General features: G+C 33.5%; 1 protein-coding gene and 3 long non-coding RNA genes across 4 annotated transcripts; 3 read left to right on the top strand and 1 right to left on the bottom strand.

Moving 5' to 3' along the window:
• Positions 1–14: 14 nt before the first annotated feature.
• LOC135844679 (uncharacterized) lies at positions 15–2,160 on the top strand. The gene is made up of 2 exons (XR_010558603.1): positions 15–182; positions 1,799–2,160. It is a non-coding gene; the product is annotated as an uncharacterized LOC135844679 (long non-coding RNA).
• A 1,041-nt stretch (positions 2,161–3,201) lies between these two features.
• Positions 3,202–4,855, top strand: LOC135844226 (uncharacterized). Its single transcript, XR_010558477.1, has 2 exons — positions 3,202–3,524; positions 4,552–4,855. It is a non-coding gene; the product is annotated as an uncharacterized LOC135844226 (long non-coding RNA).
• Positions 4,856–7,271: 2,416 nt separating this feature from the next.
• Positions 7,272–9,067, top strand: LOC135844480 (uncharacterized). Its single transcript, XR_010558542.1, has 2 exons — positions 7,272–8,095; positions 8,587–9,067. It is a non-coding gene; the product is annotated as an uncharacterized LOC135844480 (long non-coding RNA).
• A 902-nt stretch (positions 9,068–9,969) lies between these two features.
• dx (deltex) lies at positions 9,970–13,362 on the bottom strand. Its single transcript, XM_065360958.1, has 8 exons — positions 13,001–13,362; positions 12,754–12,899; positions 12,476–12,650; positions 12,224–12,385; positions 11,849–12,129; positions 11,695–11,782; positions 11,209–11,563; positions 9,970–11,128 (listed from the first exon to the last, which is right to left on the bottom strand). Exons 1-8 carry the CDS (start codon positions 13,200–13,202, stop codon positions 10,801–10,803), a joined length of 1,737 nt encoding a protein of 578 aa, XP_065217030.1. The 5' UTR covers positions 13,203–13,362; the 3' UTR covers positions 9,970–10,800.
• Positions 13,363–15,262: the final 1,900 nt, after the last annotated feature.

Below are 15,262 nucleotides of genomic sequence, written 5' to 3'. Positions count from 1 at the left end.
ACAGTCTACTCCTTTTTAAAATTTCAAACAAGTGTTAACGTTCTGCGTTCTACTCGAGTGCAAAACCATTCAAAAATCATGTACATCCGCGGTGTATTAATAATTGTAGTCTTGTTGTCAATAACTTCGCGTGTAAGATCCGGTCTAGGTATTTCTTCGAAGTACTTTGATCAAATTGGCGGGTAAGTCTTGCCGGAATGGGGGGAAACAAATGAGAAAGTTGTCGGGCAATTTTCAAACTCTTGATGTAAATGTTGCAGCTCTTTTACTGCACCACTTCCAAAATCATCTCTCATCCCCTACCACTCTCTGAAAGGGTGAAACATGAAAAAATAGGATTTCACATTTCTAGCTTCGAGCTTTTCTGACATTTACCCGAAGAATTTTGTATAAACCTAAAATTGGGTCATGATTTTTATATGTAAACTATCAAAGTAGGTTAAAATTTCGCAAGAAAATTAAATTTTTTCACGAACATGTTTCTGAGCATTTTTGAAGAATTCTCAACTCAAAATTGGATAATATGTACTCGTCTCATTTCGGGAATTCGCAAAAAGATGCGATACACGACCTACCAAAATGCTTCTAAATTTTAGCAGAAAATCAAAAATTGCTATTAAATCTTTTTTGAGCACAATTCAAAAATTTTGAGCTCACAACTGAATCAATTTTTTGAATATTTATAAGTGGCATAAGACTCACCGAAATGTGTCACATAAAAAAAGTTTTGTGCAGTAATCTACCTATATTTTTTCAATATAGGTACCTACATAGGTACATATGTATCTTAAAAATTTAGTTAAAGAAGAAACCGAAGAAAATGATTGGTCATCAGTTTTTTTATTACGAAGTATTTTCTTCAAAAATGCTCACAAGGGAACCTCTTGAGGTGTCACACTCCGATTTGAACGGGACCGGGATTTTTGGAAAGAGCATAGTCTAAAACCCCTAAAACCAAATTTTCAGCTGCCCAAGTTCATTTTTCGATTTTTGGCGAATTTTTGAAAATTTAAATTTGTCTGTTTTTGGCGATTTATGCTTTTTTTAAAAAAGTACTTATTTGATCAATAAAAATGGTCAAAATAAGTCCCAAAACTAATACCAATTACCCAAATCCAAATTTCGTCATTTTCAGCCATTCTGGAGCCTCCAGCGCGATTTTTCAATTTCTCCATGAATTTTGAATTTGCTCCAGAAGGCGTGAATATGAAGTTGGGCAGCTAAAAATCGAGTTGTATGTTACACTCGACCTGTTTAACGAGTTTATCCACATTTGAGCCGATTTTGGGAGTGACACCTCAAAAGTGGTTTTTTGAACAGGTTTTTTCAAAATTAAAAAATCAAAAAAATCAAAAGTTTCCCGTTTGTGTGGAAATTTTTGAAATTTGCGCGAATCGCTGTATTTTGTCCGTAACTAACCCCCCCAAATCAAAATTTCACAATTTCCAGTCATTCTGGAGCCTCCAGCGCGATTTTCAATTTCTCCAGAATTTTGAATTTGCTCCAGAAAGCGTAAATATGAAGTTAGGCAGCTAAAAATCGAGTTGTATAATATTACCCTCGACCTGTTTGACGAGTTAATCCACATTTACTTAATCAAAAAATCGAATTTTGAAAAATTAAGCAAAACAATGACAAAAAAAGTGGATTTTGGGGCTATTCAGTTCGCTGAGTACAAATCCAACATCTGCAGATCAACTTTCTTCACGGGAATGCAAATTTTTAAAAATTACAGTATTTGTTGAAATGTAATAAATTTTGGATTGTAACCGTATTTGATACACGTGTTGTTTTACAGAAGTACTATCTGCAGTTTTGGTGACCTGAACCTAGCCTGTTCTTCAAGTGTATTTGATGCTCTTGAAGACCCGGACGCAGGATGTCAAGATATGTATGTAGAGTTTACTGATGGGAAACGTAAAAAACGACTAGTAGCGTGTACAGATAGTGGAGGAACTATCTATGGATGCGCCTATTCTCATCGGGGCGTAGCTACAGCAATTACCTATACTCCTATGCTAAACGTTTGTGGTTAGGATGTACATATGTACATACGTACCTACTACCTACTATACTATACAACACCTAGTGCTAATATTTTATTGTAAATTTTTAATCGTATACCTTTTATTGAATTAAATATATTTTTAAAACACACAATCCTTGTGCTATTTTGCTGAAGAGAACTTCCATAATGCAAGAACTAAAAGCGGAGACTTAATAAAACATGTATCACCCTGAAAAACAAACTAGAAGTTGCCACTCCCAGATGGTGAACGTCATCTAGCAAGGCGAGGGAGGCTTGAGACCTCTTCATGTTTAAGGTTTCCGCGATTTTTCTCCAAAAATGTGGCTTCCACTGCACCAGGAAAATGGTCGTGGAAAAAAAATTGCTTCACATGAAATATACAACAAAAAAAGTTATCATCACTTTTCATGTAAGACGAACGCTTTGCAGTGAGATTTGAAATTTCTGGAGATAAGTCAACTCGATTATAAAGTGGTTGCGATCAATTCGTGAAGTGAGGGGTATGACTGACTTCAGGGGCTGAGCCCCAAATGGATGAAAAGGGTCCAAAATCATACCATCGACAGTACCCTATCTGTGATCAACATATCCAAATTTCAGCTTCCTAAGTCATCCCCACCCCATTTAAAGCGGAATTAAAGTGAAAATCCCCTTATATATGCCCCTATTTTCGTTTTTTTTTCATCTTAAAAGGAGTGGGGATGACCTAGGAACTGTTGAAAAATTGGACAAAATACTGGTCTTATTTTTCATTGATATTTTTTTTCCAAATTTTTGCATTACCCCCACCATTGCAAATGAGATAATTTTTTATACGAATTGACCAAAAAATTCAAAGAAAAACTGCGATTCACCTCATAAATTCGTTGAACTCGAAATAAAAATCCCCCTTCCCTTCTTACGACTAAATAACTTTTATTCACCAGAAATTGTTGATGAATACATGAATAAGTTTAGATAAACAATACTAACAAGTGTTTTCTTTTCATGGAAAATGCATTAAATTTTCAGAATAAACGAATAATATTTAGATAACATAATCAAAACTGTATCATCTGCATGCAAAAATTATATCAGCAGAAATCAATCACATATCACGGTTTACCTCTTCCGATTACCTACATTTGAAGATAGTTAACTTTGTATGTAGGTAGGTAGGTAGGTACTATTATCAAAAAACGAACGTACAAAGAACAGAAGTTGAGATTTTTCAGAGAAAAAGATTATTTATCTAAGTAAATAAACTTATTATCGTATTTCTGCTAAAATGTAATTTCCAACACAATTACTCATCGAATTTTCGCCATTGAAAACATTTTATCGCCAACGTTTACACCCTATAAATAGTGGTATCTTGGCCGGTGAAATTTAGAAAGAATTAACCATCGTTTGATTCGAGTCAATCATTGTCGCGATTTACCATATAAAATATCTACGTTTATTTCGTTCAACTGTTGCGTTGTCCAGAACTATACAGAATCTCGAAATGGAATTCGTAAGTTACTGTTTATTTTTGCAATTAGAATTAGCATAGCACGTTAGAGTTAAACATTACAAAATAGGTATGCATAATTATCGATCTAAGAAGCAATATTGCTTCTTGAATTTTAAATGTTGTCGGTAGTATCCAAAAGAAGGGAGAGATTCAATATTTTCAATTTTTTGAAAATTCTATCCAACTTACTTTTGGAAAATGGGCTTTTCAAAACACCCTCTTTGTTTCAAAATGACGAAATATAAACATGAACTTTTGGAAAAAATTGAAAGTTGACGAAAAAAAAAGTTTTCGACGAATCGACGATGCACAAAAATGTAAGAAAATATTTAGATAAGTACCTAGGTACTCATTTGTTCCTAATCTGCGATTAGAATTGAATATTCAGGTACCTATACTAATACCAAATAATTTTTATGAATTTTGGGAGCAAAATGTAAGTAACAAAAAAAAATTAAGAAATCGAAAAAGAGGTTTTTGAATAGGAAAAAAGTTCATTTTTTACATCTATAATTTCAAATTTTTTTTTCAAGTTTATCTTCAGATAAAAGCCACGACGACTACGACGAGGGAAAATTATCGAAATTTTCAATTTTCTACTTCGAAAAGTTGCATTTAATTACTTAGCTTTCTTTTAGTTTGATAAAATTCCGAGAATTTTCCAATTTCTTTAATTTTTGTTTTATGCAATTGATACACAGTGTCTTTGAAAACTGAAAATTTTGCACAAATGAAAAAAAAGTGCATCGATTTCATGATTAAGTAGCAGGTAGAGTAGGTATAGGTACCTGTTTAGTTTGATTCATCATCGAATGCTCTTTTTAAATGAGCTTCCTTTTTGAACTCGTACAATATGTGGGTAGTAGGTACAATTTTAGTATTTTACAAAAAAACTTTTTCAAAAATTCCAGAAATATTGAGAAATTTTGAAAAAAAAATCTTCATAAGTTTAAGATGAAAAATAGGTAGTACAATTTCATAACTTGAAGACCATTGCATAAATTTATTTTCTTTATTTTATGCGCAGTTATACGAAAAATCGTTATTATGCAACATGCCTGACCCAGACCCACAACCAGAACCGGAACCGGAACCGGAACCAGAACCGGCACCATCGGAATAACCAGCTAACGAAAAATGTCGAAAATATTTTTTCAAAGTCAACTAAACAATAAGATAGTTAATATGTAGGCTATAAAAATGTTTATAGCAGAATACGATCATTATGTATTGCTTGCCTTATTTAAACATCACATCAGTTGTATGATATTATTTAATTCACATTTGAGTCATTTCGACAAATAAATTCATTTTGTTTGTTTAACAAAATAGATATCACTTATTGATTTATTAACAATCCATTAATTTGATGAAATCGAATCGTGAAGAGTATTAAAGAAGACTTTTTGCCAATTTTAAAGCAAGAACTGGTCAAAGAACTGCCCAGCAAAAAATCGATGTAGATTTAGGTACCTGACCTATGCAAATAATTTATCAATTTAAAATTGATATTTTTCTCAACCTGGAAGAAAGTAGGTATTGAACATCCTAATCGAATGAAAAGTGTTAAGACCAAACGAAAATCAGGGGAAAGAGTTTTCGATATGAGAATTTACATCAATTATAAAAAAAAACAAACAAACCAAAAATTTTTTCATTTTTTAATGATTTGTCATTTGTGTTTGGTAAAATTCGGGAAATTCTATCAAATCAGTCAGTGATAAAAACGATTATATTGAACAAATTTTTATTTTGTAGTATCCTTTATCATTGCTATAGCGGAAATGAGTAGAAAAATGTTTTAAAAAGTTTATAACATGAGAATTTATCTGCATTAGAAGCAGATTAGGAAAATATTTCACAAAACAATAAAAATACCTACATCAAATATCATGACCAAAGTTTCACTTATTTCGTATAAATCACATCAGTGGCTCATTTGATATCGTTGCAACACGTGCGTCCTGAAGCAGTGACTAATAAATTTACATACCTATCTAAGTAGGTACCTACCCACGTCACACTACTTTTTGTTGAATTTTCACTGACAAATGAAAATTATACCAAAACCACAAACCACAACTAATCAGGTAGGCAATTAATGATCACTTATACCTACTTTTTATTCGCGTGTTTTGCTGATTTGTGATTAATTTACCAGAAAATCTGATTTACTTTCAGACTTTGAAACTTCAAACACACACAACCTATGCGCTGCGCTGTATGAAAACGACACCAACATCATCAAAATAACTATATTTCGAAAATCGTGAAAATTGAGGGGGCTGAGGGGCTCTGGAGAGGGGTAGGTGAGTGTAGCAGAAAATCTGAGGTCATACTCGTGCTCAGCGGTATCGAATCATATGAAAACGATACCCTACTCATTGATAGTTATTTTTTTCAAAATTCCCATTTCACCCCCCACCCCCCTACGATACATTATTCCAAGTTTTCACCACGGCACACCACAGCAAAAATTTCTAATATAGTATATGATGTTTGGGGGCCAAAAATACATCCAAAAAACGTGTTTACAAAATTGTACCTCGCAATCTTGATTGTTAATAGGCATAAAAAAATGAAAAAAACGCCATTTTGAGGGGTAAATTTGAGGGGAGGGGGTTGAAAATTTTTGTGTGAATACCTATCAAGGATATACATAACTTCCAGAAAAATTTTCAAAATCGGTTGAAATGGGGCTGAGAAAAGTGCTACTGAAATTTCAAAAAGGGGGGCTCCGCAAAAAGGGTAGGGGGTGTGGATCTGAAATTTTTTGCGCAGAGGTTTCTCTATGGTACCCACCTTTCATGTTAAACGCTTTTGGGGACCATTTCACCCCTCTTAGGCGCCTACAGCCCTTATGTATTTTTTGGGGAACCCCCTTTTTTGAATGGTTGTGGTTCCACCCCCCTTGGGGGTAGAAAGAAAGTTGATATATCACTAGATCGGAAATTTGACGTAGATTCTTATCCGACCACCTATTTCTCGCTAAAATGCAATGCGGGGGAGAAAATTGCAAAAAACTGGTTTTGGGGGGCTTAGATCCACAATAGGGGAGAACGCACACCAGGGACGACCGGGGACTCATCGGATTCGTGTTCAGCACAAAAAAATGGACCAGTATACCAAAATTCAGCTTTCTCCCCCATTTTTCCCAATGGAATGCTATTTTTCCTGGACTATAAGAGGAAAAAATCAAAATGCTTCACTGTCTTTGAGGATTTCACCAATAGCCAATTACTCGTCCATTAATTAGTAGTTCGACTGTTCTAAAAAAATGATTATTTTTAGAAAAAATAACGCCATGACTGCGATTATCTTAGATACATCATGAATCATGATACATTGATGCGCCGAATTCACATTACTTCTTGGTAATGCAGCAATACAGCAAGCAAGATAAACTTATCAATTTAAAAGCTAATTGTCTAATTAAAATACGCACAGAGTTTAGGAACCACTTGGTAATCTTTGCATATTTCTACAGCATACTTAATTTTCTCAATTTTTACAAACGAAAATTTTAACAATAAAAATTTATGAACAGATTAATTCCAAATCGAGTCGAGAGACCTTCTCAGCTACTCAAGTACGTAGTACATCTTGATACCTAATATCTATACTGGCAATTTCCAGTAAATACATAAGTAAGGTATCCAATCCACATACCTATCTATGTATTTAGCAATACCTACGTTCTTTTTTGAACTAAGTAATACACCTGATATAATTGAAATGCTGAGCTCAAAAGCATCAACGTTTGGCAATCTCAAAAAAACCGCAAACGCAGCTTTTCAAATTTATGTAAATTGAGATAAAAATTTTAGGATGATTTTGTGTTTAATCTCTTTCCCACTGTTATAAAAAATGTCCAAACAGCAAAAAAGCTTTCTAGGTGATATTTGAGATGAAAAATACCATTCGCTTTTTCGTAGCTCATTTTCAAAACCAAAAAAAAAAACAGTTACCTACGTAATTGGTAAAAATAAAAAAAAATCCAACACGTAAATTAGGTAAGTTCGAAGTACATCCATAACGAGTAATGAAATGTATAAAACAGGCGGGCTTCATTAAACGAAATAAAAAAAATCATCAATATTACGCTTCATAGTCTCTGAAAATTCAACAAATAGCTGATTATCCTTCCGTCGATTAACAGTTCAAATAATTATCAGTTAAATGATAATACATATTCTCTATTTAGGCTACCTTTACCTACCAAAAAAAACCCCAACCAGAAATAACACCATTTGATAAATTGAATTTGCATTCATTCGCGGAAAAGAAAAAGGACAAACAAGATGGATTTATCATCAATTTGCAAGTTGATTATCCAATTACTACATGTATACGTTTTGGGATTTACTTGTTAATCTTCGATTGATTTTAAGGCGTAATTTTTTCTAATTATAAATATGAAAATATTAACGAAAAATTGCACACACAGATTAATCGTTGTCCAATTCGAATAGAGTGAAGTTGTCAGTTGTATAACGTGGAAATTTTTATTGTTTCAACCGTACCTACCTATCTACCTACTTGTGAAGTTCTTTCATCTTACAATGAAACTAGTACGTATTATTTGAGTTATTTTAATTTAAAATTTTATCGGTCAAGTGTTAATTTTTCAACCTTACAACAGAACAAAAAATTTTGCACTTTCGAAGATACATTATGATTCAATTTTTAAATTTTTTATAATTTGAATTCAAATTAATTTTAGGTTAATTTTTTTGTACAAAACCCCAATTTCGAAAAAAAAAACATTTGCAAAATATGCCAGCAAAAATTAAAATCGATAAAAAGTTCAAAAAAATCCTCATTTTTAAACAATAATTGTATAGTTGAAAAGTGATTTAAGAAAAAAAACTAAAGCTTTGAAACTTGTTGAAATTTTGATCCTCAAAATTTTATTACATAATTTTCTTCAAATCATTAATTTCACTTTTCATTATTTAATTTCCATACCAAATTATGAATAAAAATACCATCCAACATCCAAACACAACCGTAGACCTAAACCATTTCAAATTTTAATGAAATTCTCAATTCTTGTTCAAAGGTCATCTTAGCATTGGTTTGTATCGCGGTGTCATTGGCTTCAGCCCGCCCCCACAACTGTAACCACCATCAGGCCAAATCCACAACACCACCCACTTCAACGGAGATCGCCACAGAACCTTCAACCGTTTTCGCGTCTGTACAAGAACCCGAAGGAGCAACAGGTGATGATGAACATCCTGCTATTGACGAACGTATTGGACATGACCAGACAACCAAAACACCCCAAAAATTCCTTCCGTATTGAAGTTATTTGAACTGAGATACCAGTAAAATCAAGGAAGCGTGAATCAGGTTTAGTCTAGGTGCTCAGAATAGGCAATAAAACAACCAGCTGATTGAAGAATTTTTTGTACGATGATTTTTCAAGTGATTGTACCATTGTAGGTTTAATAGTTACTCGATATAGCTATATTTTTTAATTAGTCCCATTTGTAATAATTTCAGTTACTTAATAAATAAGTATCATGTCTAATTCATTACTAAGAGTTGATCTGTTTTACATAATTCGTATTCAAAAATGAAATCAACACTCTCAAAAAAAAAAATCGAAGAGTTGAGATTGTGAACTTTGACTTTGAATTCAATAATGATTATTTTTCAAGAGATTTAAAAATTATTTCCGAGTGAGAATGCAGGTAATAAACTTTCGATTTCACTGATCAGAGATCATTGCTTTATTGGGCAACTAAGCTAGGTGAATGAGGGAGGGGGGGGGGGGGGGTAAGAAAAATAAATATGCACGATTTTCCAGTGTTGGAAAAAAAACGGTTTTTTTTAAAAAAGACAAAACAAACGGTTTTTTTTGTTTAAAACGTTTTTTTTGTTTAAAACAGAGTTTTAAACTGCTGGATTCTCATTTGTTTTAAACGTGTTTTAAACATGTTTAAAATGTGTTTTAAACACGTTTTTAACACAAATTCATTTGTTTTGGATTCAGTTTTTCAAATACACGTTATCTAGTCATCAACTTTTAAGATGTGACGTCATAAAATAGCTATAAGGCTCAAGAAATATTGAAAAATTGAAATCAAAACACAAAATTTGCCTTTAAAAAAAAGTATAGGAAGAAGAATGAAAATCTAAAAATTCAGTTCCTTCAATTTCACAACTTTTTCTACGAGAAATTGAAAAAAAACGTGTTTTTTTTAGGAAATCGGAGTTAAAAAAAAACTTGTTTAAAACAAAAAAAAACCATTTTAAACAGAATTTTGTTTTAAACACTGTCTGTTTTTTTCTCGACGTTTAAAACACTGTTTTAAACGTTTTAAACATATGGTGCTGTTTTAAACTGACAACACTGCGATTTTCTCAAAATAACAGAGTATTTCGCAGGAGAGGACGACAGTTTTCCTCTCTCCACCGAAAAAAAAAACCAGCAATCTACACAGATACAAATTTAATTTTCAAAATTAACAAATTATATAACTCGCAACATGTAAAAAATAAGGAAGGCAAAAAAAACTGGTATAAAAATACAAAGCTCGTTAATGTAAAATAATTTTACGATAAAAAATATACATATGAAAGAAGTCGAATTAGAAAGAATAAAAAAGAAAGGTTAAGGCACAAGGTTATGTAACTATATACACATAATTACTAAAAATGAATGAAAAAAAAAATGATCTAAATTACTAGAAAAAAAAAATGGGCTAACTTAGTATGTTAGATAAACATATGTTTATTGGCACGATAAATAATTAATTTTATAAATTAACTTTCTTCTCGACTCGCTGCAGCGAACCACAAACATTACAACCATCGTACACTTTCATCGGATGGAATGTTAATCGTATCAATATAATCGTAAAAAAAAAAATGGACACGATAAAAACAAAAACAACGATAAAACAGGAAACATTGTTTTCCAATTGGAGATCAAAAAAAAAGGAAGAAACATACGCCTAAGAGGAATAATTTGAGAATGGAACTCGTGCATATGGCAAGAAAAATGTAAAAAAAAAAAAACGAGTGCGAGTAGAAAAAACAGGCAAGATAAAAGTATGAAAGACGGTAATATTGCTTTCGAGTATTCTTAGATAAAACCTTAATATATAAAATATTGCCCCAATATTAATTTGTTTTCTTCTAAATCAAATTTGTAGTACAGTAGCTTATAAAATAACGAGTATTATTCAAAGACGAGAATCGTATATATAAGTATCACCTTTGTGAGGTGATTACTTTATTAAATACATGAAGACATGGTCGTTTATCAATTAATCTCTTGATATAATTCTTCTTCGGCTTTAACACCATGAGCCGATAGTTCTTCTAGACATCGGTCTAAAAATCCCGGATCCGGTCTGCCACGCGGATTAATTTTATGATGTATATCGTTCCAGGTGACCACATCTTCCCGACCGGTTGTAACCGATCGGCCAATGGTAAATATTAGTTTACGTTTGAAGGCGACTTTCAAAAGCCTTAGCACCATTCTGCCTTTCATTGTGTCTGGCAGGTAGCATACTCTGGGGAACCCAACGGCGTAATATGGACGGCCTGGATTCGGGTGTTCCATGCCCTGAATCCCGGAAGCGATTCTGTAATTCAGACGTTCATTTTAGGATTCAGTTCTAAAACCGAGTAACGTTATGATTAAAGATTACGGCGGATTGCTTACTGGTAAGTGATTTGAATTGAACGAGTGTTCGGGAATCCTGGCAAAGAGATATCGATTACTTCCCAATCCATCGTGCCCGGTGGTTGATTACCTCGTTTTTCTCCATAAATCATCATGCAGATGGGACACTGAATGTACAGCCATTGGTGGGCATTCGGTTGACTTTTCAGCATCGAGTTTAAACAGTCTAAATGCAGCTGGTGATTGCAACGAGATAAAGCTACCACCATTCGAGCGCTGTTTTTACCTCCGGGAACACATTCGCTTAGGCAAACTGGACATTTGTTGCCGATACCGTTCATATTGTCGACTACTCGGACGTATTTTGAAATTTGTTCGCTGATAGCGTCGATTCCTGGATGAAAAAACGTTATTAGTGGTCAATTTCGATTGCAGTTTTCAGAAATCAGAAGAGTTTAAATGCTCTTGGGATGATCTCAGCTCGAAAAAATAACGAAAATTAAGTTCACGTCTTATCAAACTTACCAACAATTAGTCCATTTTTAATGGTCTGTTTCTTGCTGGAGCTTACGAATACTTCTTCGCTGCTACCGGAGCAATCCAGCAAATCAGACTGAAAAAATAATCAAAAATAGAAAACAAAATCCACGTAATGTTCATCACAGCGTAATTAACTTACATGTGATGCACTAGCTCTCATTTCGCTTTCATGGCTTAAATAAGTTGAAACTGTATCGACGCTAGGCCTCCTGCCTCCACTTTTTGTACTCCCAACTTCGCTATCCAAAATAGAGCTGGAGTCGCTTCGTTTAGGGACGGAATTTTTAATCAGTATTACATTTTTATGGGCAGGTTCTTCCTTTTTCTTCAAGGTTTGCGAGCAGGACTGAGGCGCATGAGCCGGATACTGGACGTGAGAGAAGGACGGAGGCTGAGGCATTTGAGAAGTATGCTTGTGACCTGCGAGTAAATTCAGATGAAAAATCGAGTAATACAAAACGTTCCTATTCATTTTCGATTTTCCAAATACCAAAAAGGTACCATAAGTGCTTACCAAATATATGAAATATAGTTCTGGCAATATTTCCATGATTGCCATCGTGCGATTGTTTCTTTTTACTTTGGGATTTTTTACCACCAGATGGAGGCTTTTTACTGGTATCGTTTCCGTATGTCCTACCGGCTACTGGTAACATTCCATTCTCGGTCCATCGACCTGTTCAATGACATAAACATAATTCAATTTTTAAACAATAATCAATCAAATTATTATCGACGTTCAAAGTCTACTTTTACTGGATCTCACCAGCTATTAAATTAACTTCATCTGGTTGTATTTTAACTAAAGGATAAGGTGCTTGCTGGACTCTTCTGATATTACGCACAAATCCGGTTGTATTTCGAACTTGAGTCAGATTACAGAAATTGATAATATAAGGGAAGCTCAAATACGTTTTACTCATATCAATGGTTTGATTGCCCTATGAACAGAAATAATGATTATAAAATGTCAATATTTACATATAGTTCATGTTACTAAACATATTATACGAATGTAATAATGTAATGTAATCAGATGCTTACTTTGGCCCAAGCTCCTTCGATGAAACATTGTACCTCCATATCGTACGTGTACCAATCGCCACTGTCTCCAGCCCATTCCCATTTGGCTCCTTTGCCTGCAGGAGAATTGGGTGAGAAGTACGAACGTCTAACGTTGAATGATGTTTCTACAGAAAAAGTGTACAAAAACTCGGATTAGCACACAGATAACTATTCGGATTAGAGTGCAATCAATGTAAACAAGATGGTAAGGAACAAACCAACTCACCATTATCTTCGGTATACTGTTCCAGAGTTCTCAAGTTGACGTAGTAATGGCTCAAGTTGGGATCAGCGTCGCTGAGTAGAACTCTATTTAACCCTTTCAACTGGGCTCTTTCGAGTAATTGTGAAACTTCTGGATTGTAAGGACGCCATCGACCGCGCTTATTCTCCCATTCCCAAACAACAACCGCATGACTTGTAGCCATTTAAACGTATTTCGATTCATTTACATGATAAAATAACTAAAAGTACAATTTGAGATTGAGAACCAAACAGTAAACCACTTTCACGTACGATGAAGAAAATACGCACATAGTTCACCGATCCGAAGTAGGCCAAACGTAAACAAACACTTGTTACAGCGAAGAGATGAAACTTGACACAAAATTCACACTTGGTAACTGAGTTGAGCTGGATGCGTATTGCGAGACTTTAACGGTGAAGTTTTAGTGAAGTTTGAACTTTGAAGTTGATTGATTTTATTTTATTATTCTATTATTCTATATCTATAATTCTATATGTAGGGTCACGGGTGGTTAGTTGTCAATAATTGTTAGTTGTCAAATTGCGTTTTTAAAAGGATACATGAACGCTATCCACACGAAACCTTCATAATAACTTCATGCTATACCTACTGATGTTCCAACATGCAAAATTGGCAACATAGCTTTTTATTTGGGAATACAGTTTTGAAAAAAGTGATTTTACATGTGCGAAGTTACACATGTTAAATTGGAACTTTTCGTTTTTAAGCATCAAAAATTTGTCAAAAGTAAATAAATTATACATCAATTTAAAGGAAATTTTATCACGGATTCAGTAATCACATGTTCATTTACAAAAAGTTTTGAAATGAATAAAATTTTTCGGTACAAAGATGAAAAACGAGAAGTTGTTAGTTGTCAAAAAAGGGAAAATTGTTAGTTGTCAATGAGACAGTTTACCAAAATATGCATCAAAGTGGAGAAATATTTTCAGAAAATTATCTATTGCATTATTGAATTATTTTTTTTCTGCATTTCATTCTATAAAACGAATAAAAATTTAATTGATCGATTTACCTATGCAAAAAAAAATTCAAAGAATGACCAGTCAATTTTTAAGCCGTTTATGGATATTTTTTAAAGTTTTTGGGTTTACCTAAAAGTTTAGTCCTTCTCACGTGTTTTCTTTGTGAAAATTTTCGAAAATTGAATTGTAAGTTTTTTTTCATCAATAGTGAATGCGTGTTTGACAACTTACAACAGAGGTGGTTGTTAGTTGTCACAAAAAAGTACCTCACTAAATCCACCATTAACTATTCATCACATGAACCAAAATTCAATTTTAAAAAAAGAAAACTTGCGCAAAGAATCAAGCTTTCAAATGAGCCCAAAACCGCAAAGAAATATTCATAAATGGCTTCAGAAACTTCAAAAAACTTTTTTTTTTGACAACTAACCACCCGTGACCCTATTCATTTCATTATTCCTTATATAAAAATCATTAAAATAAAATCAAATTCACAAGTGTTCAAAAATAAAATAGGTAGGTACCTATACATACATATAAATTATCCAAATTTTGCCCCTAGACCCTAATCCATAGTACTCGAGTGGACGAAGACGAGACGAACCTGACGAACTGCACTAGCTGAAGGGGCAAACAAACTTGATTGTCCTGAACCAGATTCAAGATTTCCAAATTTCGAGTGCCCCAAATTTAAATTTTCAAACTGTGTTTGCGCATCCAATGGGTTGGGGGATAGGATATGGGCAGACTGCAGAGATGGGGCGATTGCCACGAGATTCGAATCGCCGATTTTTTCAATGTTTTCTCTTCAAGGAGCGTTTTTAATTTGTGATATGTACAAGTACAATATGTTTATCAATGTTTTTAAGCACTGAGCACTGTTCATCTTGAAATTTTAAAACACAAATTTTTAGCTATGAAGTCGACTGCAGGTGCAGGTAGATAGATTTAGGCTTCGGGCGTCCAGCTCAAGCCTCCAGTAGATTTTTCAGGGATCGAAATTACCAAAAAATTTTACCAAACAGAATTGGAAATCCAAAATTCACTCTGCACTTCATTTTTAATGGGTTATCACAAACTAATTCCATTTCCAATAATCTTTGAAATCGACTGCAGGTGGTTTCAAGTTGTTTTGAAGCTTCTAGCAGTTCTAGCTACCTTTTGGACCAACATGGTCGCTAAATTATTTTTTTTTAATCGGTGTATTGTGTATTCCAGTCTGAAACATATTTTTTCCCCATCAAATTCAGTTTAC

The sequence above is a fragment of the Planococcus citri genome, chromosome 4 (assembly GCF_950023065.1).
Source record: "Planococcus citri chromosome 4, ihPlaCitr1.1, whole genome shotgun sequence".
Classification (NCBI taxonomy): domain Eukaryota; kingdom Metazoa; phylum Arthropoda; class Insecta; order Hemiptera; family Pseudococcidae; genus Planococcus; species Planococcus citri.
This window is presented reverse-complemented; position numbering and strand designations above follow the sequence as displayed.